Source organism: Capricornis sumatraensis, chromosome 10, assembly GCF_032405125.1.
Source record: "Capricornis sumatraensis isolate serow.1 chromosome 10, serow.2, whole genome shotgun sequence".
NCBI lineage: Eukaryota > Metazoa > Chordata > Mammalia > Artiodactyla > Bovidae > Capricornis > Capricornis sumatraensis.
The window spans coordinates 36,989,075-37,016,859 of NC_091078.1; the positions used below are offsets into that span (position 1 = coordinate 36,989,075).

Sequence of the window (27,785 nt, forward strand, 5' to 3'; positions counted from 1 at the left end):
AGAGGGCCTAAATTTTCATCTCAGATGTGAGGTTTTTAAAGCTAAGTTAGTTTTATGATGCATGTTATCTTTTTTGCATATAGATAGGCAAGATACAAAATACATAATTGTTCAGCAATTGCTAAATGAGTCTCTCCTTTATAGAAAAAGTACAAATGATTTTAATACTTCACTTACATTAATGATTGGTTACTAGATTTTTATCTTTTACAATCTGTATGTGTATTTTAAATAATGAGTTTTAAAATATTTTGTCAGTTCAGTTTTGCTGTTGAAGTTATTTGTGCATTATTCTGCATGTAATTACCGTGTGGGTATATGTAAATACATGACTGATAATATTTCTTTGACAGTGGTTTAGTTGGGTTTAAAAAAGAGCCAAAATCTGAATTACTGTGGGCACAGTAACCGTTTTGGTATCTTATGTCTGGTTGACGAATGCTCTTTTCCATTTTTATTATTGCTAAATGATTTCTTAGATGATTTGCCAACACATCCAAACAAAAATCAAAACGTTTTCATTTTAGAACTCTTCATTTTTCTCTGGTGAGAGCAAGTATGCTATGGTCTCTGAATGGTTCCTTTTAGCTTTGCATAAATATTTTAATTCAACACATTAAAATTTCAAATATTATGTAGCTGCTTGTTTGGGAAGGGTTCAGAAGATTTGTATTGTTGCCATGTCATGGCTGACTACTGTTGTCCTCTGTTAAATTGTAAGCTCCTTGAGAAGAGGCTGTGGTGCGTTCATTGCCCAGCGCCTAGTGCACAGCCTCTCCCATGACAGATACCTAACAAATATTTGTCCAGTGAACAAGCCCTTGTGCAGACTTCTAGTCTGGGGTTTCGTTCGAGGTTTTAATTTGGGGGATCATCTGTTCTACTTTTCTTTGTTTTATGGAGGTCAGGGAGCCAACTGCTAGAAGGTAAATGAGTTGCCCACGCTCTGTTCTTTCATGTTTATTCCATTAGTTGAACGTTAGATGATACCAACAGATTTTCCCCGAGTCAGTATATTCTTTGAAAATATTTTCCTTAGTACTTTAAATATCAGATGAGATACTTATCTAGGCTCCACACATTAATTACAAAGAGTTTATTGATAACTGAGTTGAAAAAGTGTGGTCTAATCACTAACAGGTTCAGTCTTCATTTTTGTATTCCGTTTGTTCACGTTTGCTTCAGTATTTGTTTTTCCTGGTTTTTTAATATTCGATGTTTAATGAAAGTATTTAGTAATTTTCGTTTCCTTGTGCTCTTGCAAGCTGTATTTCCTTTTGTCATGAAGAGGCCAGTTGCTCTCTTCAGTTTCTAAATTTAAAATCCAATTATAGGCAGTACTGGAGAAGGAAGTGGCAACTGACTCCAGTATTCTTGGCTCCAGGATACCATGGACAGAGGAACTTGGCGGGCTACAGTCCATAGGGTTGCAATGAGTTGGACATGACTGAAGTGACTTAGCATGCATGCATGTAGTCGGTGCAGTTTTTATCAATAATCTAGAGTACCTGGTTTTCCTCAGACATTCTCATAAAACTCTGATGCTTGAATTAAAGTTGCAAGTCATTTTGTTCATAGGCCAACTGCTTAGCTTCAATTTCTTTACTAGTTTTCAAGCTGCATTATCACAAAACATGATAGCTGACAGCAACGGGCCTGCTGTCCTTGGGGGAAAATCTAGGTATTTAGCAATGAAGTGGTTTCTTGGAATACCTATTGCCCTGAATAGCTGTTAATAGTGTTCTTCATTCACAGTTGAGAGTCTGCATTGGAACATGCATTCTAATATCTTGATTCCCTTTGTGGTATTTAAAGCAGAATCAGGGATACTGGAGAGCCACTGGGACAGGACGACCACTATGGCTGAGGGATGAAAGCATGTTCATTTATTTGGGAATGTTTGAGAGGAGGAGGAAAGCATCTTAAAACCAGAAAATGTATATTTGCCTTAATTTTTTAAATTCCTGTTTTCTTTAAAGAGGTTATTTTTTTTTTAATTTATTTTTAAATTTAAGTATATCTGCTTTATAGAGTTTTATTGTCTTCTGTCAAACCTCAACATGAATCAGCCATAGGTATACATACATCCCCTCCCTTTTGAACCTCCCTCCCATCTCCCTCCCCATCCCACCCCTCTAGGTTGATACAGAGCCCCTGTTTGAGTTTCCTGAGGTTGTCTATTTTACATATGGTAATGTAAGTTTCCATGTTACTCTTTCCATACAGCTCACCCTCTCCTCCCCTCTCCCCATGTCCATAAATCTGTTCTCTATGTCTGTTTCTCCACTGCTGCCCTGTAAATAAATTCTTCAGAACCATTTCTCTAGATTCCATATATATGCGTTAGAATATGATATTTATCTTTCTCTTTCTGACTTACTTCACTCTGTATAATAGGTTCTAGGTTCATCTACCTCATAAATAGTTTATTTTGAAGGATGAATGAATATCCTACTTGGTATGGTGCCCTGAGGAGGAACTGAGACATGTTTTATGGTCTTTTTTTTTTTAAGCTACAATTTTCTGCTCTTTGCCACCTCCCCATAATTTCATTTTTTTATGCAAGATATTTAAATTTGAACTAATTTTCCCATATTCTATCTTCTTGGACTATTTACTTATGCCTAAAGTAAATATGTTGCAATCTCTTTTTAATAAATATTAAATATATTACATAAAAAGTTTTAAGTTGATAGAGAATAAACAGATTCAGTGACAGCTTTTTTTGTAGTTCTGATCTTAATTCTCTTTATTTCACTCAAGTCTTTATTCTTGGTATTTTATAGGGAATCAGAGGTCTTAATCCATGATTATTACCTCCTTTATTTAAATTAACAAACACTAGTAAAATAAAAATTAAACTGGCCTGGCTCTCTCTTAAATAATTTAATGTCAATAGTAATTTTGGGGTATATCAGTTTGCTTTTGTCTCTTGCGTCAATTTCTTTTTCTCTCCTTTGTGTTCTTTGAAAGTATTCTGTAAAGAAAATAGAACCCTTGAATAATACTCTAGTGAGTAATTACATAATGGGCAAGAACATTTCTTTATATTTAAAATACAGTGATTAGTTATGACATCAGTTTATTTTCTGGTCATTTTTTTTCCCTTGTAAGATTAGTCAGGCAACTTAGGTGATATTTAGAACCTCATTACATCCTGAAATGTTTGTCTGTTAATGTTTATATTGGTGGTCTCAACCTCAGGGCTTCCCTCGTAACTCAGCCGGTAAAGAATCTGCCTGTAATGCAGGAGACCCCGGTTTGATTCCTGGGTCAGGAAGATCTGCTGGAGAAGGGATAGGCTACCCACTCCAGTATTCTTGGGCTCCCTGGTGGCTCAGATGGTAAAGAATGTGCCTGTAATGCAGGAGACCTGGGTTGGGAAGATACCCTGGAGAAGAGAATGGTTACTCACTCCAGTATTCTGGCCTAGAGAATTCCATGGACTGTACAGTCCATGGGATCACAAGAGTTGGATATGACTCAGCGACTTTTCACTTTCACTTTTCTCAGCCTCTGTGTGGGGCAAGGGCATTTGTAATGTGAAGCAGCTACCTTAACCAAAATTCTCACACACTGTTTTTACCTGGTCCCCCTCCTCATGGGTTCATTCCCACTTTACATTCTTAAGGAGGCTTTTTAGTTGCTGGTCTGGACTCTTCTGTATATTCTGTATACTTGATCAGAATAGGACCTGGCATGCTTTCTCATTCTAGTGTCACATTGTTTAACAGGCCCATTTCCCATTCTTCTCAGACTCTTCACATACTACTTTTTGGCAAGCCTGTAGTTTGAACGGTCAGTTCAATTCATTCCATGGTTTGAGTTTCTTAATCTGTGAAATAGACTCATTGATAGATTTTTTAAGGCGTGTTCTAGTTCTGAAGGATATAAATTATAATAACACTGACAATATTGTTGTTATTACATTTTATGAAGAGCATAAATCGGACTGAAAAGTGAAAGTGAAAGCTGCACAGTCAGGTGACTCTCTGCATGGGCTGTAGCCCGCCAGGCTCCTCTGTCCATGGAATTCTCCAGGCAAGAGTACTGGAGTGGGCTGCCACTTCCTTCTCCAAAATCTGACTGAGAAAAGACAAGACCTAAAGGAATAGTGTTAGAACAAAGGAATGCCTAAACAGGAAGCATGAAGAAAATGGAATAGAAGGGGGCAAATAATAAGGGAGTCATATAATATTAGCTAATACTTATGGAACCATATCAGTTCAGTTTAGTTCAGTCGCTCAGCCGTGTCTGACTCTTTGCCACCCCATGAATCGCAGCACGCCAGGCCTCCCTGTCCATCACCAACTCCCGGAGTTCATTCAGACTCACGTCGATCGAGTCGGTGATGCCATCCAGCCATCTCATCCTCTGTCATCCCCTTCTCCTCCTGCCCCCAATCCCTCCCAGCATCAGAGTCTTTTCCAATGAGTCAACTCTTCGCATGAGGTGGCCGAAGTACAGCTTTAGCATCATTCCTTCCAAAGAATACCCAGGACCGATCTCCTTTAGAATGGACTGGTTGGATCTCCTTGCAGTCCAAGGGACTCTCAAGAGTCTTCTCCAACACCACAGTTCAAAAGCATCAATTCTTCAGCACTCAGCTTTCTTCACAGTCCAACTCTCACATCCATACATGACCACTGGAAAAACCATAGCCTTGACTAGACGGACCCATATAATTATTCTAATAGGAAACACATCTAAAAAATTTCTCAAAGAATCTCCTAAAACCATGCAGAATGATCGGTAACTTAAAAAATGACTGTTACACAGGGTTTAATGACTACTATTCAAATATTTTAGAAGCATGTATATTTTGTTTCATCTAATTCCAGAACCTTTCTCTAGCTTTTTTCCTGACTCAACATTGCTTCCACCCCCATATTCATTACTCAAGATAACCAGTCCTCTGATACCATCTGCAGAGGAGAAGATGTTTACCATATAGCATCTGTACTCTAGTGGTGCTTAGGGTAGCAAGCAGCCTGTGCCATATGGAGTAACCATTATTTTATTTATGTATAGGTTCCTCCTATCTTGTTTCTAAGAAATTTTAAGCATTGTCCTGTACCTCTAAGTCATAAAGAAATCATTTTCACAGTACAGATTGTAACTATGAAGACAGTGACTATTTTTTGCTTGTTTGATGTATTTGGTGCTCCATATAAAATATACAAGGGTACAGTGTCTTGGTAATATTCTTCTTACACTGAAAGCTACTGTTTTACCCTAATTTGAATTTTATCCTACCTTGACATATAATTCATGTCAAAAATACAAGTCAAATTAGTAGTACACTTATTGGTTGTCAAAATACCTCGTATTACAAAATTAACTAAACAAGAGAATCTTTGGTTCAGTTCAGTTCAGTTCAGTCGCTCAGTTGTGTCCAGCTCTTTGCGACCCCATGAATCGCAGCACAGGTTAAAATACTATTATATCTTTCTTTCGCTTATGTTGATGGTATGTGTAACCATCATGAACTATTTTGTCTCACAAGAAAACAGTGTGTTGTGTTTTATTAAAGTGCATAGCATTAATTTCCATAACTATGTTCTAATAAGAGCAACTTCTAGAAGTTCACATCCAACTTTGCAGAGGGTGGAGGTGTTTTCCGTTTATTCTTTGCTTTCACTGTCTAATATTGTTAGGAGCTAAATTGATTTCTTCTCAAGCATAATGCAGTTTTTAGCATTAATGGGAAAACTTATAATATGTAAATATACAGGTAGGTGCTAATGTGCCAGTATACATACCAGAGGAATGTTTTCAGTAGAATAATAATATTTGCTTTATACCGAATAAACTGAAGTCTGAGGTTGAGAATGTCTTGACCACATAGCTAGTCAGCAGGGATTATGTAAAGACTTTTCTAGAACTCATTCCATCCTTTCCTCATCCTAATTATCACTGTGGCCCTCACCAGCTTCCAGCAGACACCAGCCTAGCCCTTGTGGGGTTGAGCCGTCAACGTTGCTGCAGGCCACAGTTTGCACCAGCAGTCTAGCTCTGCCTGGGAGTCCTTATAGATACTTGCTAGACCTATTCTGGGGCTTCCCAGGTGGCGCTAGTGGTAAAGAACCTGCCTGCCAGTGCAGGAGATGCAAGAGACATGGGTTTGATCCCTGGGTTGGGAAGATCCCCTGGAGGAGGGCAAGGCAACCCACTCCAGTATTCTTGCCTGGAGAATCCTATGGACAGAGGAACCTGGTGAGCTACAGTCCATAGTGTCAAAAAGAGTTGGACACGATTGAAGGGACTTAGCACGTATGCATACAGGCCTACTCTAGAGCAAGAATATAATTTACTAGTAAGGTAATGACCTAAATCATTTACTTCCTGACTCAGGGTCTTTCTTACTTCACTTAATGCCTCTAATAATGAGGAGATTTTAATTTAAAAGCGCATTTTCAGTTTTTCATGTTCTCGAGTTAAAAATGTCAATCAGTCTTCCATTTTCCAGAATAAATGTATGTGATTTTGAAACATAAAAAAAGGTTTATTTTTAATGTTTCTTCTTTCTAGCTGAGTTTGTTACAAAATTAAACTTTCCCCCCCTTAAACAAAAAGATTTATTGCAGTCAGTAGTAACTTGTGCCCTGTGAACTCCCTCAGACAGGCAGCACCGAGTGGAGAACCCATCACAACTGTTGACTCTCAGCCATCTGTATACGTAGGAAGCAACTCCGAAGCCTGAGAACTTGGCAGTCATGCTTCCCCTTAGCTTCCTGATATGTTTAGGGAAAAATGAACTACTTGCTGCTTAAGAAAAGAACAAAGTAAACCAAAAAACGTATAGGAAATACTGTGAGTGCTCTTAATGGTTATTGTATAGCTTTGGTTTCTCTTTGGTGTAACAGAGGAAGTAGTGCTGGTCCAGGAATCCAGAGACCTAGCTGAGCCTTGGCTCAGCCAGCAGCTGAAAGTGTGTCCTGGGACAGGCCACTACATCTCTCTCTCAGCCTCGGTAACTTTGTTCCTTAAACCAGAAAGTTGAACTTAGTGGCCCCCAAGGTTTTACAATATTATAATTCTATTTATGAGGCTCTCTTTAATATGGCATAGCTCCTTCGGTAGTATGTGTTTTGTATATTAACGTTAATTTCCTTTGATTTTAGGTATGACGAATGGATTAAAGCAGATAAAATAGTAAGACCTGCTGATAAAAATGTGCCCAAGATAAAACATCGCAAGAAAATAAAGGTAATGAAAGCAAAATATATTTTGCTGTATATTATAGCTCTTAATTAAGGAACCTTTCCTCCAGAGTGAGTTGAGAGAGAGAGAGACTGTGTGTGTGTGTGTGTGTGTGTCTGTGTGTGTGTTAGTAGCTCTTAATTAAGGAAGCTTTCCTGCAGAGTGAGTTGAGAGAGAGAGAGAGAGAGACTCTGTGTGTGTGTGTGTGTGTGTGTGTGAGAGAGACTGTATGTGTGTATGTGTGTGTGTGTGTGTGTGTGTGTGTGTGTGTGTGTGTGTGTGTTAGTAGAGTTGGAAATACTCTCTTGAAATAGCCAGTTTATCAAATACTAGATTTGGGTACAATTAATATTGTCAGCTTATGGAAAGGCATTTTGAAACAGTACTAAGTGATCTTTGAGGCTTTTTTAGTTCCGACATTGTATAAGTCCACTCAGCCAAGATTTCACTTAGCCATTTCAACTATTTCATGCACCTCTGGTCTCCAACTGGGAGCCAAGAAGTAGTGTGTAGCTGGGAACTCTGGGGTTACTGTAATAGCTGTAAACCATTCAGAGGAAGAAAAGAAGGTGCCTGAAGGCACAGCAGAGCCTAGCTGCAGCTCTTTTGTTCTTCATCATCTTTCTGTCACTATAGATAGTGCTTTAGAATGTGTTCACAAGACCCCAAGAAGCACACACTGCATAGATACCATGGGGAATCTATTAATAATGCACTTGTATGGAAATTAATGTTAGTTTTATATATGATGGGATTAGTCTTGTTCATTCTAAGATTAAATCTTTTTAATGTTTTATTAGAAAGCAGACCATTAACTAGGTTTTAGAATATCTTTTATCTCTTAATGGCTTTTTACTACTTTGAATGGTATATATAATTGAAGTGTTTAATAGTCCTCCTGAAATTCAATTTTCATTTTAAAAGTGAGGCGCTATTTACTTTCTGGCTAAATGATACCTTTGTGGCCCTATGTACAAAATTTTTCCCCTAAGATTATTACTCTTTTCTCATGATGAAACTGGGTTCATATTTTTAAAGTTTTGGTTTGGCAACTCAGTAGCTACAACTCAGGACACTTGGTCTTTATTGGAAAGTGTGAAAGTCATGCTATTGCTTCCAAGCTACTAGAAGAATTTTGTGTGTGTGGCAGTAAACAGCCTGTTTCCTTGCACAGAGCAAATTTTAGGAGTTGTATTTCTCAGAGGATAGGGTAGGGGTCAGGAGAAGCAATATTAGAATACTACTTGGGGAATTTTTTCTAAATATTTATTTATGTCTCAGTTTAGTTCTAGGCCCCTCCCAGGCATTTAAAATTGTTGGTCATAAGGGAAGAGACATGTGAATTTTGGAAAAGCTTCCTAGAAATTATTTAATAATAGTATACCCATCCCTTGATCTCATCTGACTCTGAGAAGACAGCCATTAAAAGCCATATTTGAACTTTGCATGGCGTAGACTATTTCTGCCTTCAGACTGTATGATATATTATGATCTCTGGTATAAAGTGATGAAAAGGCTGGCAAGAATAGGAAAATTAGAGCAGCACTAATCATTGATAAGCTTTGGTACACATAAGCCTTCTCAGTGCATCCAGAATCTTCAGCTCAGGTGCTCTGAGTAAGTGAATCTCACACTTAAGCATGCGTCACAGTCACCTGGAGAACTTGGTGAAACTCGGATTGCTTGTTCCCATCCCCAGTGATTCTGATTCACTGGCTTTGAGTCTGGTTCGAGGAGTTTTCACTTAAATTGCCAGGAGGTGCTGAGGTCTCTGGGCCCATGGTCCATACTTAGAGAACCACTATCCTAAACAGAATTAACTTCTATGTATCTAGAATGATACTAGCTCTGTACCATCTATGAGAGAACTGTGAAAATAGTCACTCAGCAATCTATAGAAGTTTCCAGGAAATATATTAGCCCCTTCCCGTCTATTCATAAATAGAGAATTTGGGAAATTTTCTCATTTTTTCATGAAACATTAATTTATCAGTGCAGGAAGGAGGTCCCACTGACTTGACTTTATAGCAAGTCATTTGTTTCTTTCCAGTTGTCAACTGAAGATAACTAAAATTTTATCATTCCCAACCCTCATTTTATATTGAGAATCTTCCAGGTTTTAAAACTACCAGATTGAAATTGTGTTTCTTTTTTAAAAAGTGAATATTTAAGCCTATTGTGATTTCATTTTTATAGAGTTTGTAACACCAGTTATTAGCAGTATGGAGGTTTGCTTTTCTTAATTGCCTATATGATTGCTAATTTATTTCCATTAATAAAATATAAATGTTAGAGACTTTATTTCTCATCCTATAATATTTGTTAGATAAGTTTGAAAAAAATCTCTGACTGTTTTGTGGGACTTTATATTCTTTTTATGTTTTTTAGTAATGTAGTCTATAGCTTTGAGTTAAAAATGAGTTTTAGCATTGTTACTAATGAATGCTTCATGATAAATTATGACTAACATAGGATACCTTTTTTTCCTTAACTTAGAATAAATTAGACAAAGAAAAAGACAAAGATGAAAAATACTCTCCTAAAAACTGTAAACTCCGGCGCTTGTCAAAACCGCCATTTCAGACAAATCCATCTCCTGAAATGGTATCCAAATTGGATCTTACTGATGCCAAGAACTCTGATACAGCGCATATTAAATCCATAGAAATCACTTCTATCCTTAATGGACTTCAAGGTAAACATAACGAGCATCCTGTTGCATGCAAGTATTTGTTTTATATGTCTTTAATTTTTATAAATCAAATGCTATAAAGGTAATTCATTGACATTATCAAGTTCTCTTTTTTAATTGAAGCATAACTTTGACTCTGTTATTACTTGAAATCAGCCATTGATTTTATTTTTTTTACAACTGTATTAAACCTGTATATATTCCTAAAGAGGATATTACTTACTTTTTTTTAAAACTGTGGTAAGCATAAACCTAACTATGTAAAAAAAAGACACTATTTCCACTTTAATGAAGGTTCATCTGAATAGAGTTTCCAGGTCATATTCAGGTTCTTTGTGAGTCTATAAAGACCTCTCTAAGGAAATTCAGTGGGGCAGTGTTATTAGGGCCTTCTAGGAAACAAGCTGGTTTTAGAAAAGGCAGAGGAACCAGAGATCAGATTGCCAACATCCGCTGGATCATTGAAAAAGCAAGAGAGTTCCAGAAAAACATCTATCTCTGTTTTACTGACTATGCCAAAGCCTTTGACTGTGTGGATCACAATAAACTGTGGAAAATTATTCAAGAGATGGGAATACCAGACCATCTGACCTGCCTCTTGAGGAATCTGTATGCAGGTCAGGAAGCAGCAGTTAGAACTGGACATGGAACAACAGACTGGTTCCAGATAGGAAAAGGAGTACGTCAGGGCTGTATATTGTCACCCTGCTTATTTAGCTTCTATGCAGAGTACATAATGAGAAACACTGGACTGGAAGAAACACAAGCTGGAATCAAGATTGCCGGGAGAAATATCAATCACCTTAGATATGCAGATGACACCACCCTTATGGCAGAAAGTGAAGAGGAACTAAAAAGCCTCTTGATGAAAGTGAAAGTGGAGAGTGAAAAAGCTGGCCTAAAGCTCAACATTCAGAAAACGAAGATCATGGCATCCGGTCCCATCTAATCATGGGAAATAGATGGGGAAACAGTGGAAACAGTGTCAGACTTTATTTTGGGGGGCTCCAAAATCACTGCAGATGGTGATTGCAGCCATGAAATTAAAAGACACTTGGTTATGACCAACCTAGATAGTATATTCAAAAGCAGAGACATTACTGTGCCGACTAAGGTCCATCTAGTCAAGGCTATGGTTTTTCCTGTGGTTATGTATGGATGTGAGAGTTGGACTGTGAAGAAGGCTGAGTGCCAAAGAATTGATGCGTTTGAACTGTGGTGTTGAAGAAGACTTGGGAGTCCCTTGGACTGCAAGGAGATCCAACCAGTCCATCCTGAAGGAGATCAGCCCTGGGATTTCTTTGGAAGGAATGATGCTAAAGCTGAAACTCCAGAACTTTGGCCACCTCACGCGAAGAGTTGACTCACTGGAAAAGACTCTGATGCTTGGAGGGATTGGGGGCATGAGGAGAAGGGGACGACTGAGGATGAGATGGCTGGATGGCATCACTGACTCGATGGACGTGAGTCTGAGTGAACTCCGGGAGTTGGTGATGGACAGGGAGGCCTGGCGTGCTGCAATTCATGGGGTCACAAAGAGTTGGACACGACTGAGCGACTGAACTGAACTGAGGAAACATCAGGGCTCTCAGGAATATCTGACATAATCTTAGTGGATGACCAAAAGAATTATGCTCTGTGCTATTGATAAGATGCTCTGTATGTTCTGATTTTAGGCTGCCCAAATATACTCCTAATTTTCAGGTGTAGGTCAAAACAAAATGTTTCGGCTGGGTAAGATGATGTCATTGCCTGATCCAAGTAATGGCACAAAAGAGATTGAGCAGAGAGCTGGAATCTTATCACCAAATGGTTGGAACAAGCTAATATAGGAAGAATCTAACTGATGGCAAGAGGCATTCTGATGATGATAGAAGTCATATGAGTTCCTTTGGAAATAACACCACACAGGTCTGGACTGGTTTCCTTCTGTGTCTGATGCATAGTTCTCTTCCTGGGAACTTTTTAAAGCTCTCTCTTCAAAGTAGTCCCTAAAATTTTTTTCTTTCGGGTATCTGATTTTTTAAAACATCTTCTTTGGTATACTCACTGTGATAGAACACATTCTTCCATTCTCTAGTAGATGTTAAGAACAAGTGAGTAAGAGGGAAGATAAGACTATCCATATTTGAAAACATTATTTATGGTCTGGCAGGGTTGGAAGTTTTTCCTTAATTATTTTATTGGCATTGTTCAGCTGTGTTTTTCCTTCAGTGTTTTCTGTGAAATCCAGAGCTCTTGTCCCTGATTCTTTGTAGATGACTTGTTTTATGGCTTGCTTTTTGCCTTCCCTTTCTCTGAAATTTGGAATCTTTGTTTTGAATATTTTCAAATTGCACAGAGATTATCCCTTTTGTGGATGTATTTTCATCTATTGTAATGTGTACTTGCTAAGCTGCTTCATTCTACAAACTTGTATCTTTCTGTTCTGGATCAGTTCAGTTCCGTTTAGTCGCTCAGTCATGTCCAACTCTTTGCGACCCCATGAATTGCAGCACGCCAGGCCTCCTTGTCCATCACCAGCTCCCGGAGTTCACTCAAATTCAACATCCATCGAGTTGGTGATGCCATCCAGCCATCTCATACTCTCGTCCCCTTCTCCTGCCCCCAATCCTTCCCAGCATCAGAGTCTTTTCCAATAAGTCAACTCTTCTCATGAGGTGGCCAAAGTATTGGAGTTTCAGCTTTAGCAGCATCATTCCTTCCAACGAACACCCAGGGCTGATCTCCTTTAAAATGGACTGGTTGGATCTCCTTGCAGTCCAAGGGACTCTCAAGAGTCTTCTCCAACACCACAGTTCAAAAGCATCAATTCTTTGGTGCTCAGCCTTCTTCACAGTCCAACTCTCACATCTATACATGACCACTGGAAAAACCATAGCCTTGACTAGATGGACCTTTGTTCGCAAAGTAATGTCTCTGCTTTTGAATATGCTATCTAGGTGGTCATAACTTTTCCTCCAAGCAGGAAGTGTCTTTTAATTTCATGGCTGCAGTCACCATCTGCAGTGATTTTGGAGCCCCCCAAAAATAAAGTCTAGTTTTCTTGAAATCTTTTGTTGATTTTTCTCCTGTACACTTCCGTATTCTTTCCCCTACTCCTCTCTCCTCCCTTTCTCTCTTTTGAACCCTGCCATTATATTAGTATTGAACCTTCTGCAGTATACTCTAATATAGTTAACTTTTCTCAGAGATACATTATTGATTGTTTTGTCATCTTCTTCTAGTTTCTTAGAAATTTTCTTGATTTTATCTTTTAATCCTTTTACTGTTTAGTACTGTAATGCTTATTGACAGCTGTAATGTTTTTACTTTTTAAGAACTCTGTTTTCTACATGCTTCATATAATTCTGTTCTTATAAAATGGGTGGGTGCAATATCTTGTTTCTGATTTCATTCTTTTTTATTGTAGTAGAATTGATTAACAATGTTGTGTTAGTTTCTGGTATATAGCAAAGTGGTTCAGTTATATATGTAGTCTTTTTTCATATTCTTTTCCTTTATGGTTTATTACAAGATTTTGAATATAATTCCCTGTTCTATACAGGACCTCGTTGTTTATTTTACATATAGTAGTTTGTATCTGCTAATCCCAAACTCCTAACTCACCCACTCTACTCCTTTTCCCCTTTGTTAGTCATAAGTTTGTTTTCTATGTCTTCAAGTCTATTTCTTTTTCAAAGTAATTTACTTGTGTCATAGTTTAGGTTCCACGTGTAAGTGATGGCATATGTTATTTGTCTTTCTCTGATTTAACTTCATTAAGTGTGATAGTCTTTAGATCCATCCATGTTGCTTCAAATGGCGTTGTTTCCTTCTTTTTGTATGGCTGGGTAGTATCTCACTACATATATGTACCACATCTTATTTATCCGTTTATCTGCCAGTGGCCATTTAGGGTTGCCTCTATGTCATGGCTGTTGTAAATACTGCTGCTGTGCACATTGGGATACGTGTATCTTTTCAAATTATAGTTTTCCCCAGATGTCCCAGGAGTGGGATTGTTGGATCATACAGCAGGAAAGACTAAAAACTCTGTTTTTAGCTTCTTTAAGGCGCCTACATAGTCTTTTTCATAGTGGCTACACCAGTTTACTTTCCCACCAGCAGTGTACGAGGGTTCCCTTTTCTCCACACCTTCTCCAGGATTTGTTATTAGGAAACTTTTTAATGATGGCCATTCTGACTGGTGCCTCATTATAGTTTTGATTTGCATTTCTCTGGTACTTAGTGATGTTGAGCATCTTTTCATGGGCCTGTTGGCCATCTATCTGTCTGCTTTAGAGATAGGTAGGTCTAGGTCTTCAGCCCATTTTTCAGTTGGGTCCTTTGTTCCTTTTTTGTTGTTGAGTTGTATGAGCAATTTGTATATTTTGGAAATTAAGCCTTGTCGGTTGCCTCGTTTGCAAATATTTTCTCTCAGTCCATAGGTTGTGATTTCCTTTGTAGTTTCCTTTGTGATTTCCTTTGTAGCAAAATCTTAACTAATTTGATTAGGTCACATTTGTTTATATTTGCTTTTATTTCTGCTGCTTTGGGAGATGAACCTCAGAAAACATTGGTACAATTTATGTCAGAGAATGTTTTATCTGTGATCTCTTCTAGGAGTTTTAGGGTGTCATGTCTTAAACTTAACTCTAAACTGTTTTGAGTGTATTTTTGTATATGGTGTGCGGGTGTGTTCTGACTTCATTGATTTACATTTAGCAGTCCAGCTTTTCCAACACCACTTGTATACAAAGTGTGGCAGAAGGTGATGGAGGTATTAACAAGAGAATTCTCATTGCTTATATATGTCAACAAATAGTATATTATTAAGAGATGATGATAGTAACTATGAATGGAAATAGTTATATGATTTTGGAAGCTGGGGAAGGAAGAAAAGAGGAGCTGTTGGTGTTTTGTTATGAGAGTAAATTAGTTTTCACTGTTTATATGTATTTCTTGCTCCTTCATTGATCACAGCCTTACCATGGTAAAGGGGCTTGTGTAACTCAGTGAAGCTATGAGCTATGCTGTAGGGCCATCCAAGATGGAGCGGTCATAGTGGAGAGTTCTGAAAAAATGTGGTCCACTGAAGGAGAGAATGGCAAACCACTCCAGTACTCTTCCCATGAACAGTATGAAAAGGCAAAAAGATATGACACCTGAAGATGAGCCACTCAGATCAGAAAGTGTCCAATATGCTACTAGGGAAGAGCAGACAGCAATTGTTATTAGCTCCAGAAAGAATGAAGAAGCTATGCCAAAGTGGAAATGACACTCAGTTGTGGATGTGTCTAGTGTGAAAGTAAGTCCAGTGCTGTACAGAGCAGTGTGGAATAGGAACCCAGAATGTTAGGTACATGAATCAAGGTAAATTGGACGTGGTGAAGAAGGAGATGGCAAGAGTGAACATTGACATCTTAGGAATCAGTGAACTAAAATGGACAGGAATGGGAAAATTTAATTTAGATGACCTATTATATCTACTACTGTGGGCAAGATTCCCTTAGAAGAAATGGAGTAGCCCTAATACTCAACAGAAGAGTCTGAAATGCAGTACTTGGATGCAGTCTCAAAAATGACAGAATGATCTCAATTTGTTTCCAAGGCAAACCATTCAGCATCACAGTAATCAAGTGTATGCCCCAATCATGAATGCTGAAGTGGCTGAAGGTGACTGATTTATGAAGACCTACAAGACCTTCTAGAACTAACACCCCCCGCCCCCCCCAAAAAATGTCCCTTTCATCATAGGGGATTGGAATGAAAAAGTAGTAGGAAGTCAGGAGATACCCAGAATAACAGACAAGTTTGGCCTTGGAGCAAAAAATGACGCATGGCAAAGGCTAACAGAGTTTTGTCAAGAAAACACTCTGGTCATAGCAAACACCCTTTTCCAGCAACACAAGAGACGACTCTGTACATGGACATCCCCAGATGGTCAATACCGAAATCAAATTGATTATATTCTTTGCAGCCAAAAATGGAGAAGCTCTATATAGTCAGCAAAAATGATACCCAGAGCTGACTGTGGCTCAGATCATGAGCTGCTTATTGTAAAACTGAAGCTTAAATTGGTCCTGAGTTTTTTACTGCAAAATTGAGGCTTAAATTGAAGAAAGTAGGGAAAACCGCTAGGCCATTCAGGTATGCCCTAAATAAAATCCCTTGTGATTATACAGTGGAAGTGATGAATAGATTTAAGGGATTAGATCTTGTAGACAGAATGCCTGATGAACTATGGACGGAGATTTGTAACACTTGTACCAGAGGCAGTGACCAGAACCATCCCCAAGAAAAGAAATGCAAGAAGCAAAGTGGTTGTCTGAGGAGGCTTTACAAATAGCTGAGAAAAGAAGACAAGTGAAAGACAAGGGAGAACAGGAAAGATACAGTCAACTGAATCCAGAGTTTCAAAGAATTGCAAGGAGAGATAAGAAAGCCTTCCCCAGTGATCAGTGCAAAGAAATAGAGTAAAAGAACAGAATGGGAAAGACTAGAGATCTCTTCAAGTAAACTGGAAATAGCAAGGGAACATTTCATGCAAGAATGGGCATGATAAAAGAGAAAAATTGTAAGGACCTAATAGAAGAAGAAGAGATTAAGAAAGGTGGCAAGAATATCCAGTACTGTACAAAAAAAGTTAATGGCATGGATAGCCATGATGGTGTAATCACTCACCTAGAGCCATACATCCTGGAGTGTGAAGTCAGGTGGGCCTTAGGAAGCATTATTATGGAAAAAGCTAGTGGAGGAGATGGAATTCCAGCTGAACTGTCAAATCCTAAGAGATGATGCTGTTAAAGTGCTACATTCAGTATGTCAGCAAATTTGGAAAACTCACCCGTGGCCACAGGATTAGAAAAGGTCAGTATTTATCCCAGTCTCAAAGAAGGGCAATGCCATGGAATGTTCCAACTACTGTACTTGTTTCACATGCTAATAAAGATTAGTTCAAAATCCTTCAAGCTAGGCTTTAATAGTACATGAACTTCCAGATGTACAAGCTGGGTTTAGAAAAGGCAGAGGAACCAGAGATCAAATAACCAACATTTATTGGCTCATAAGGAAAGCGAGGGAATTCCAGAAAAACATATACTTCTGCTTCCCTGACTATGCTAAAGCCTTTGACTGTATGGATCACAGCAAACTGTGCAAAATTCTTAGAGAGATGAGAATACCAGACCACCTGACCTGCTTCTTGAGAAACCTGTATGCAGGTCAGGAAGCAACAATTAGAACCGGACATAATACAACAGACTGGTTCAAAATTGGGAAAGAAGTATGACAAGGCTGCAGATTGTCACCCTGCTTGTTTAGCTTCTGTGCAGAGTGTATGCTAAGTCATTTCAATCGTGTCCAACTCTGTGAGACCCTATGGACTGTAGTCTGGCAGGCTCCTCTGTCCATGGCATTCTCCAGGCAAGAATACTGTTTTGGGTTGCCATCCCTCCTCCAGGGGATCTTCCCAACCCAGGGATTGAAGCCATATGTCTCTCTCATTTCCTGCATTGGCAGGCAGGTTCCTTATTACTTGCGCCGCCTGGGAAGCCCTTTAAACAGGGTACATCATGCGAAATGCTAAGCTGGGTGAATCACAAGCTGGAATCAAGATTGCTGGGAGAAATATAAACAACCTCAAATATACGGATAATACCATTCTTAATGGTAGAAAGTGGAGAGAAATTAAAAGGCTTCTTGTTGAGCATGAAAGAGGAGAGTGAAAAAGCTGGCTTAAAACGCAACATTCAAAAAATGAAGATCATGGGATCTGATCCCATCACTTCATGACGAATAGATGGGGAAAAAGTGGAAACTGATAGATTTTATTTTCTTGGGCTCCAAAATCCCTGCAGACAGTGACATAAAGTTAAAAGATCCTTGCTACTTGATAGAAAAGCTATGACAAACCTAGACAGCATATTAAAAAACAGAGACATCCCTTTGCTGACAAAGGTCCATATAGTCAAAGCTGTGATTTTTCCAGTAGTCATGTATGGATGTGAGAGTTGGACTATAAAGAAAGCTGAGCACCGAAGAATTGATGCTTTTGAACTGCGGTGTTGGGGAAGACTCTTGAGAGTCCCTTGAAGTACAAGGAGATCCAACCTTTCCATCCTAAAGGAAATCAGTCTTGAATATTCATTGGAAGGACTGATGCTGAAGCTGAAATTCCAATACTTTGGCCACCTGATGCGAAGAACTGACTGACTTGAGAAGACCCTGATGCTGGAAAAGATTGAAGGCGGGAGAAGGGATGAGATGGTTGAATGGCATCATTGACTCAATGGACATGAGTTTGAGTAAACTCTGGGAGTTGGTGATGAACAGGGAGGCCTTGGCATGCTGCAGTCCATGGGGTTGCAAAAAAGTTGGACATGACTGAGTGACTGAACTGAACTGAACTGAAGTTTGTATAAAGTTAATTGTGTTGTTCTTTAAAGCATCTGTGGTAGAAATACATTGCTTACAAAATTTTTGAGTTGTCATTGCTACACTGAAAGTGAAGACTACACTTATATAAGAATATACACTTTAGAGTTTGAACATTCTGGAACTACATCCTGACTCCACTATGTTCTGCTCATAAATTTGGATAAGATTCTTTCTTTTTTATAATTTACTTTATTGAGGTAAAATTTACAAATGATGAAAGTCACCAGTTTTATGTTTACAATATGATGAATTTTGGCAAAAGCATACAGTAGTGTCACTCCCACTCTAGTCATGATAGATGACATTTCCATCATTGGGTGAGTGTCTTCTCTCTGAAGCTCAGTTTCCTCAGTTGTAAAAGGATAAAACCTAGCAACCTGGAGTGGTTATAAGCATATGAGCTAATACTTGTTTATATTAGTGGGGCCAGAGAAGACATCGCTGCTATTCTTATACTCATTGTTTTTTCTTTCTTTTCTAGCTTCTGAAAGTTCTGCTGAAGACAGTGAGCAAGAGGATGAAACAAGTGTTCAGGACCTAGAGAACCATGGCAAAGAAGAATCTAAGATGGATCATTTGACTCACAACAGAAGTGATCTTCCATCCAAAGAGGAACAGAACAGTTCATCTTTGCTTGAAGAAAACAAAGGCCACGCAGATTTGGTAATAGCCAAATCCTTGTCAAAATCTCCAGAAAGCTTAAGAAAAGATATGGAAGCATTATCTGAAGATACTGACTATGAAGAAGAAGATGAAGTCACAAAAAAGAGAAAGGATGTTAAAAAGGACACCGCTGATAAATCTTCAAAGCCACCGGTGAAACGGGGTAAGAGAAGGTACTGCAATACCGAGGAGTGTTTAAAAAGCGGCTCCCCCAGTAAGAAGGAGGATAAGGCCAAGAACAAAGAAGCCCTTTGCATAGAAAACAGCAGCAATAGCTCCTCAGATGAGGATGAAGAAGGAAAGTCCAAAGCCAAGGTGACACCGACTAAGAAATACAATGGTTTGGAGGAGAAGAGAAAGTCTCTACGGACAACTGGTTTCTATTCAGGATTTTCAGAAGTGGCCGAGAAAAGGATAAAACTTTTAAATAACTCTGATGAAAGACTTCAGAACAGCAGAGCAAAAGATCGAAAAGATGTCTGGTCAAGTATTCAGGGTCAGTGGCCTAAAAAAACACTGAAGGAGCTTTTCTCAGACTCTGACACTGAGGCCGCAGCCTCCCCACCCCATCCTGCCCCAGAAGAGGGGCCGGCTGAGGGGTCCCTGCAGACTGTGGCCGAGGAGGAGAGCTGCTCCCCCAACACCGATCTGGCTGCCCCGCCCTCGGCCGGTGCAGAGGGCAAACCCACTGAGGAGAAGCCAGCTGAGGTCAGTGACAAAAAATCGGAATTTCCGAGCAGCGGCAGCAATTCAGTGCTCAATACCCCTCCCACAACACCCGAGTCCCCTTCCTCAGTCACCGTGACGGAAGCCAGTCGGCAGCCACCTTCTGTAACAGTGTCAGAGCCACTGGCCCCAAACCATGAGGAAGTCCGCAGCCTCAAGAGTGAGGCCGACAGCACAGTCGAAGTGGACAGTGTCGCTGGGGAGCTGCAGGACCTGCAGTCAGAAGGCAGCAGCTCGCCCACGGGCTTTGATGCCAGCGTGAGCTCAAGCAGCAGCAATCAGCCTGAGGCAGAGCATCCCGAGAAAGGTGAGGCCCCGGGCCCCAGCGTCATGGTTTATGATCGTCCCCCCTGACGGTTTCAGGGGCTTCATATCCTCCATTACAACATGAGGTGTTTACGTAGAGTACTTGTGTGAGCATGGTGAAAGTGGCAATGTGAAAGGTAGTTGTGGCAATGTGAAAGGTAGTTTGGGTAGCGGAGGGTGGGATGCATTTAACAGCTTGAGAATTGAGTGTTTTTTTTCACTTCAGCCACCTGTGACATTTCACAGTGGACCAGATCATGTGCTATTTAATAGAAAATGCACCCAGGCTCAAATCTAGACCTGTTTGAAAACTCATTATATACTGGTTGACTGCATGGCATGAGCAGCTTAAATATATTTCTTTAACATTGTTTTTGCAGTTGTCCCATGCAGTTTCTCACTAACATTTTGATTTACTGATGGACTCGTCCACCGTTAACCAAAGTACTCTATGTAGGGGTTTGGAGCAAGCAACTGTCCAGGCTGTGCTCTCCTCAGATAACCCTGTCAAACTGATTTTTGAGCCTGACTACTGTTTGAGAGTTTGTAAAGGAATCTGATGCTTTCTTGGTTGCCTAGCTTCTGAATTGAAAGACCAGCGTCTATGCTGTACTTCCCTGAAGTCTTAGTGCCTTTTTATTGGTGCCATAGCTCTGACACCATTCTTCTTATAAACCACTTCATTCAGGTGTCTTTAAATCAGTATACTGTAAGCTGACACTTGGCTTCAAAACACACTTTTCCAGTGTAAAGCACTAGGGCATGTATGTTATATAACATACCAGATTTTATTATACTGATTTCAGGTTTTTAGGTAAACTTAAGGAGATACAATCTAGACCAAATTAGTTAACTTTCAGTTTTCTCTCATAAATCTTTTTTTTTCCTTTTTCTAGTTTCCCTGAGACATAATTGACATAACTATCTATCACACAAATAATTTTGTCTTAAAACATTTTTCAAAAAATATTAAGTAAAAATATAGTTGCAGTAATTTCAGTGATCTTTCTTTTTTATTTAAATAATTTACACACATAGCTACTGTGATTGTTTGTGTGTTGTACTGTCTCACAGATTTGAATTATCCAGGCATAAATATCCTCAAGATGAAAGAAGCATTTATTGCAGATGATTAGAGAAGCTTTCAATAAAATATAATGAACTTTTAATCCTAATTCTGAAGAGGTTGCATCCTCACCGTGCTCCTCATATCTAATGAAAGATTGAGATGTGTTTTCAACAAGTCTGATAGACTATGTCAGTATTACCCTTTTGAATGTAACTATGTTAAAAAGTAAGCAGTTTGAGAACTTCATTTAGGATATTTGTCTTACCAAATCAAAGCATATTACAGAGTTTTTTAGAATTTGTATCTCTTTAAAAATAAATTCTTAAGCACCTGTTTCATATGGCTCCTTTTGTCTGCAAAAGGAGTAAATTTGTCTGCAGATATTGAAGACTTGACTTTATATTAAAAGTAAAAATGTAAGTTTTACAATTTAGATTTAAGATTGCCTTCCAGGTTAGCCTACAGTAAGCTTTTTATTTCTTGGAGATGAAAGTTTCAGAATTAAACTCTTTCGGAGAGAAATTTGGCAATTATTGTTAAGATTCTGTACTTTAATATAGGTAATATCTTAATCACTTCCTTTATGGTTCACCTTGTTATATTAAAATAGCCTTAGGAAAAGTTACCAATTAGATGTAACCCATTAAAAAAACAACTAAAAAGTTGTAAGCAAAACATTTAAAATAGCTTGTTCCATTTTTTTACCAACAAAGCCATGTCTTGTATATGTTACCATTGTAACAGGAGTAAGAAACATTTTTAGTAACAAACGTGGCATAATTTTATCATAGTATTGATTGTATTGTGGTTATAGTAATAGTATCTGACACTGCAATGGAATAGAGATAAGACTTTATAAGTCTCAGGAAAAAGAGATTACTATATAGTCTGAAAAACAATACATATAATTAAACACTAGAAACACAGCAGATGCTGAGGATCCTATTAGAAGTAGAGAAACTGTAGTTTGGACTAACAGTTAATCATTGAAGCCTGGACATCAGGGAAGGTAAGACTTGAGCTAACCTTGAGGAAAAGGGAGACTTTATAATATTTTGAAATAACTTCCTACCAAGATGATGATATATTTTTTAGAACTACTGTACCGGATTTGTAAATGGTATACATGTCACCCATTGCCCGAGAAGGATGTGCATGCTTTATTTGTTTTTCATTTTTAAATGTTTATTTGTTTATTTATTTTTGGTTGTGCTAGGTCTTTGTTGCTGTACAGGCTTTCCTCTAGTTGTGGTGAGCAGGGCCTACTCTTTGTTGCTCTGTGCAGGCTTTTCATTTCAGTGGCTTCTCTTGTTGCCCAGCCGGACTCTAGGGCACAAGAGCTTCAGTTTTTGTGACTCCCGCGGTCCAGAGCGTGGGCTCAGTAGCTGTGGCACACAGGCTTAGTTGCTCTGCAGCATAAGCAGGGATAGAACCCATGTCTCTTGCATTGGCAGGCAGATTCTTTACCACTCAGCCACCAGGGTAGTGCTTTATTTGCTTTTTAAAAAAACTCTAGTTTTATGATGTGTTATAATTCAGCTCATTAATGACTTTTTAAAATTCTAATAATTTCTGTGATAACTTATAAATCTCAAAGAACATCTGTAGTTTCAGAATTGGTCTATTCTTCTAAAATGTGGAATTAATTTATACCTGGGGACAAGCTTGATTTTATTTTGTGTTACTTAATAGTTCTTTTCCCCATCAAAGCCTGTACAGGTCAGAAAAGAGTGAAAGAAGCTCAGGGAGGAGGAAATTCGTCAAAAAAGCAGAAACGAAGCCATAAGTCTGCAGTGGTAAACAACAAAAAGAAGGGGAAAGGCAGTAAGTGTGAAATCTCTAATGTTTAAATATGAAGATGATGGTGGATGTGTTTTTTTCTCCCTTTAAGAAAAGGGTATTTAGGATATGGGATACTTAATGTTTTGATTGTTGTCTCTACCCCTGCAAAAATTACACAGAAGTCTCTTGACTGCAGGTAGATTCTAGGATTGAGCAATTTGCTGTTATTCAGCAGTAGTATTGATTGCTGATTCAGGTAACCTTTTTAAAAAATAATAGCCAGTGTAATATAAACACCAACATTTTTGTTAGTTTTATGTGCAGATTCTTTTGCATTATATATATTACATATTATTAAATACTTGAATTATATATTCTTTTTATTACAGTGAAACTGATTGCTTTGTAATCCATTCAGGCAAAATCAGCCTAGAAGAGAGCAACCAAGATAGCTTTAGAGCTATGATTCCAATAGCTGCAGCCTAATATCTTTATCTTCGATATCCTGAACTGTGTATTCAAGAGCAGCTCTAAGAATACAGGGGTTAAATATGTTCTAACTAATGACTTTAGCAATGATTCTTATTTATCAGTCTACAGGAATATATATATTGTATTTCTCCTGAGAGCTGCACGTTTTTTTCTCTCTCTCGTAGACAAAGTACGAAGCAGAAAATATGTAAAGAATTTTTTTTCAGGTGCCCCACACTGACCTCCTGCTGCTCTTCCAGGAGATTCCTGCCACCTCCACTGCCTGACCTTTGCTATCGGCCGGCTTGCCTGCACTTCAGTGCAGAAAAGGGTTTTGCGGCCAGCTCCCCGCGGTTCTGCTGAGCCCATATGACTTCCAGGCGGTGAATATGGCATCCTTCGGGGCCCCGGGCGGCTGTGTTCAGCGAGGCCATGAAAGCCGAGCTGAGGCAGACCACTGCATCAGAGTGGGGCCAAGCCTTGGGTGGCTGAGCTAGGAGTTGCCAGGGGTTCCAGAGCAGCAGTGGGAGGATTGGGAAGGGATTCTTTTAAGACATGTACAAAAGAGTGGTGGAGTTTCTTTACTCCTGAACACCACAGTGGGGAGAAGTTGTTCTGTGTCTTTCCTATCTGGAATACTTCTCAGTTTTTTAGAGCTGAACTATATTTTTTGGAGGGTAGCTATTGTTAAATACAGAACTAATAAAAGAAAATGGATAAATTTGATGCCAGATTGATGCCACATTTGGAGTAACTGAAAGGATATTCAAGACTATTTTTTAATTACATTGTAATGTTTTTATCTTTAAGACTTTTAAATGACATTCTCCAAGAGGGCTCATTTTCAACAAGTCAGTTGACATATTCATATAATTTTGAGCTATAGCAGTTGATAATATATTCTTCCATTTTAATTATTGGACTTATATCTTGGTAAATCAGAATGAGGAAACAGTTCTCTGAGAATAATTTAGTCAAATGAATTAACTCTCATAGAATCTACAGTAATGCTTTGTAGCCAGAAAGAGGTAATTTATGGAAATAGCAATTCCATCACCTATTCACATGTCAAGATGTTAAAGATTACCATTCTGGTACTGAGGCTTTGGGCTTCCCAGGTGACAAAGTGATAAAGAACCCATCTACCGATGCAGGAGATAACAGACAGAGGTTCGATTCCTGGGTCGGGAAGATGCCTTGAAGTAGGAAATGGCAACCCACACCAGTATTGTTGCCTGGGAAATTCCATGTACAGAGGAGCCTGGCAGGCTACAGTCCATAAAGTCACAAAGAGTTGGACACGACTGAGCACGTGCGTGCGCGTGCGCGCGCACACACACACACACACACTCACTCACATACTTCGTTGAGGTTTTAATCAACAAAGGCAGATTTAACATTATTGCATAGACTTCTGAATTCTTCATAAATTACTGAATATATTTATCAGGGTAAAACCTATGATTTACTTTAGTCAACAGGTTATGATGTAGGAGTTTCTTAAGAAATCATTGTATATATTAAAATTTGGAATTTATTTTCAAAGAACTCTTTATTGAATATAATGATAGTGTGTCATTGATTTGGCCAGAGAAGTAGGAAAGTGTCGCATGTACACAATTTAAAATATGAAATTAAGATTTCATATGATTCATTTTAAAAAATGCTGTATTCTACTATCTATATATATATTTTAATATAGTAGAGTTAAAGGCTATTTAAATAATTACTGCATATTTGGTAATCACCAGATATAATGAAAGATTACTTTGAGTATTTTTTTAAAAAGACATTATTGCTGATTCAGGTAAGAAGAGTTTTTGTTTTCCTTAACTGAACTGGTATGCTGCTATGTTTATACTTGATAATTTTCCAAGTTTTTAGTCAGGGTCTGTAAAGTAAGTTGTTTACTATAGTAGTGAATGGAAATGGTTAATTTTTAAATTGTCCACTAAAATCTGTAACAAATTATGATTACTTTTCTATTTACTAATGCTTTAAAAAATTTTTCTTTTTCAGCAAATAGTAGTGATAGTGAAGAACTTTCTGCTGGTGAAAGTGTAACTAAGACTCAGCCCATCAAATCAGTTTCCACTGGGATGAAGGCTCATGGTACCAAATCTCCTGCTAGGACACAGTCTCCAGGAAAATGCGGAAAGAATGGCGATAAGGATCCTGATCTCAAGGAAACCAGTAATCGATTACCCAAAGTTTACAAATGGAGTTTTCAGATGTGTAAGTGACATATGCTAAGTCAGAGGTGAAACAATGGAAACTTCCTCCCAGTAATTTTTTCCCCCTTGTTGGTTATCCATTTTAAATACAGCAGTGTGTACATGTCTCCCAAATTCCCTAACTATCCCTTCCCGCCATCCTTCTCCCCCCAGCAACCATAAGATTGTTCTCTGTCAGTCGTCTTCTGTTTTGTAAGTTCATTTGTCGTCATTTTCTAGATTCCACATATAAATGATGTCAAATGATGTTTCCCCTTCTCTGTCTGACTGACTTTACTCAGTATGTTAAGGCATTTGAGGCACATACCAACATTGACTAGATATTTCTGATATAATGTCAGAAATGTACTATAAAAAATCTAGCATTGCTCTTGGTAAGTGGATTGTTTAGGGTATACATGAGGCAGAATTTACAATGAGTTGCTAATTATTGAAGCTGGATGAGTATGTGTGACTCTTATACTACTCTTTGTACCTTTGTATACCTGAAAAATAGCCAGTACAAGTTTTTGTTTGTTTGTTTTTCTTTTTATAAAGAGATTACTTCAGAGTTTCTCATGCAAGGAAATATTCTTAGGCGATTGAAAATTGCTTCAGAGCATTTGAAAATTTTTCTAACAATTTTAAAGTTATGTATACTTATTAAAAAATCAAAAAAGAACAAAAAGACAAGAAAAAAATTTTGTTCAGAGTTCTAACATTCAAAAATATATGCAATTTAAACATTTTGAAAAAAAAATTTTTGGTGTCTTTCCAGTCTTATTTCTAAGTATAATTTTTAATGATATACTATGGTGATGCTGTACACATATGTGGATTTTTGGGGGGGGGTGGGCACAGATGTGGAAATTTTAACATCCATGTTTATTTAGGTCATAAGATCTTGAATTCTACACATTCATTCAAAAATTACCTTGCATGTATTAGTGCTCGGCATTTTTTTAGGCTGGGGAGAAAACTTAGGCAAACAATATTTATAAGCCTTTTTTTAAAGTTTGTCTTGACCTCATTCTGCAACCACACTATATATTCTCTAATATATTAAAATTTTGTTCACAAATGCATATTAATGAAAGTTTTAAATTCACAGCGGACCTGGAAAATATGACAAGTGCTGAACGCATCACAATTCTTCAAGAAAAACTTCAAGAAATCAGAAAACATTATCTATCATTAAAATCGGAAGTAGCTTCCATAGATCGGAGGAGAAAGCGTTTAAAGAAGAAAGAAAGAGAAAGTAAGTGTTTTTACCTTACTTTACCTAAACCCAAAGGAGTTTTGACTCGACAGTTGGGCTCATGTGAACTGTATCTGTGACTCTTCAGGCAGTAACTACTCTGGCTTATTTTCTTCATCTATAAAATGGAAAAACTTTATCTAAAACAATTATCTCAAACCATAATATTCAATTTCATGGAGCTTGCCATGTGCTTCCCTCTAAAAAACTAGTAATATGTCAGATAGTACAAAGCACTGTGAACAGAGTAGAGCAATGCTAAGGCAGTGATTGGCTGGGTTGTGTTAGATTCAGAGTGGCTGTAACATTTTCATTGAACCTGAAGGACCAGAGGGAGTGAGAGAGGTTAAAATCTGAGGGAAGGGAGTTGTTTTAATCTGACAGAGCTGCTGAAACAAAGTGCAGGCCTACTTCCAAGATGTTGTTGGTTCATTTCCATACTGTCACAAAAGAGCAAATGTCACAATAACGTGTGTCATAGGAATGTCTTCGGTTTTCTAGTGCATATGAAAGTTATATTTACACTGTACTGTAGTCTGTTAAGTGTGCGATAGCATCATGTTCCAAAGAATAATAAACGTACCTCAGTTGAAAATACTTAATTGCTAAAAATGCTAGCCATCATCTGAGCCTTCATTGTGATCATTTTGCTGGTGGAGGGTTTGCCTCAATGTTGATGGGTGGTGATTGCTGAAGGTTGGCGTGTCTGTGGCAGTTTTTTAACATAAGACTACATTGTAGTACTCTGAAGTTTGCTCTACCAATTGGCTTTTCCTGTCATGAATGATTTCTCTGCAATGTTGTTTGATGGCATATTACCCACAGTAGAACTTTCAGAATTGAAGTCAGTTTTCTCAAACCCTGCTGCTGTTCGATCAGCTTAAGTTTTTGTTTTATTCTAAATCCTTTGTTATTATTTTAGTAATCAAAAAGTTCACTGTCTTTTATAATAATGAGCATGGTTCATGACATCCCAAAGCA

General features: G+C 38.2%; 1 protein-coding gene across 1 annotated transcript in view; it reads left to right on the top strand.

The window, feature by feature from the left end:
- The window catches only part of ARID4B (AT-rich interaction domain 4B), a 138,984-nt gene that overhangs the window by 107,826 nt on the left and 3,373 nt on the right, over positions 1–27,785 (top strand). The window contains exons 18-23 of the mRNA XM_068981623.1: positions 7,125–7,209; positions 9,700–9,898; positions 18,798–20,012; positions 22,791–22,904; positions 25,353–25,568; positions 26,658–26,804. Of these exons, the coding sequence (XP_068837724.1) occupies positions 7,125–7,209; positions 9,700–9,898; positions 18,798–20,012; positions 22,791–22,904; positions 25,353–25,568; positions 26,658–26,804 (1,976 nt within the window). The remainder of the gene's footprint in view (positions 1–7,124; positions 7,210–9,699; positions 9,899–18,797; positions 20,013–22,790; positions 22,905–25,352; positions 25,569–26,657; positions 26,805–27,785) is intronic.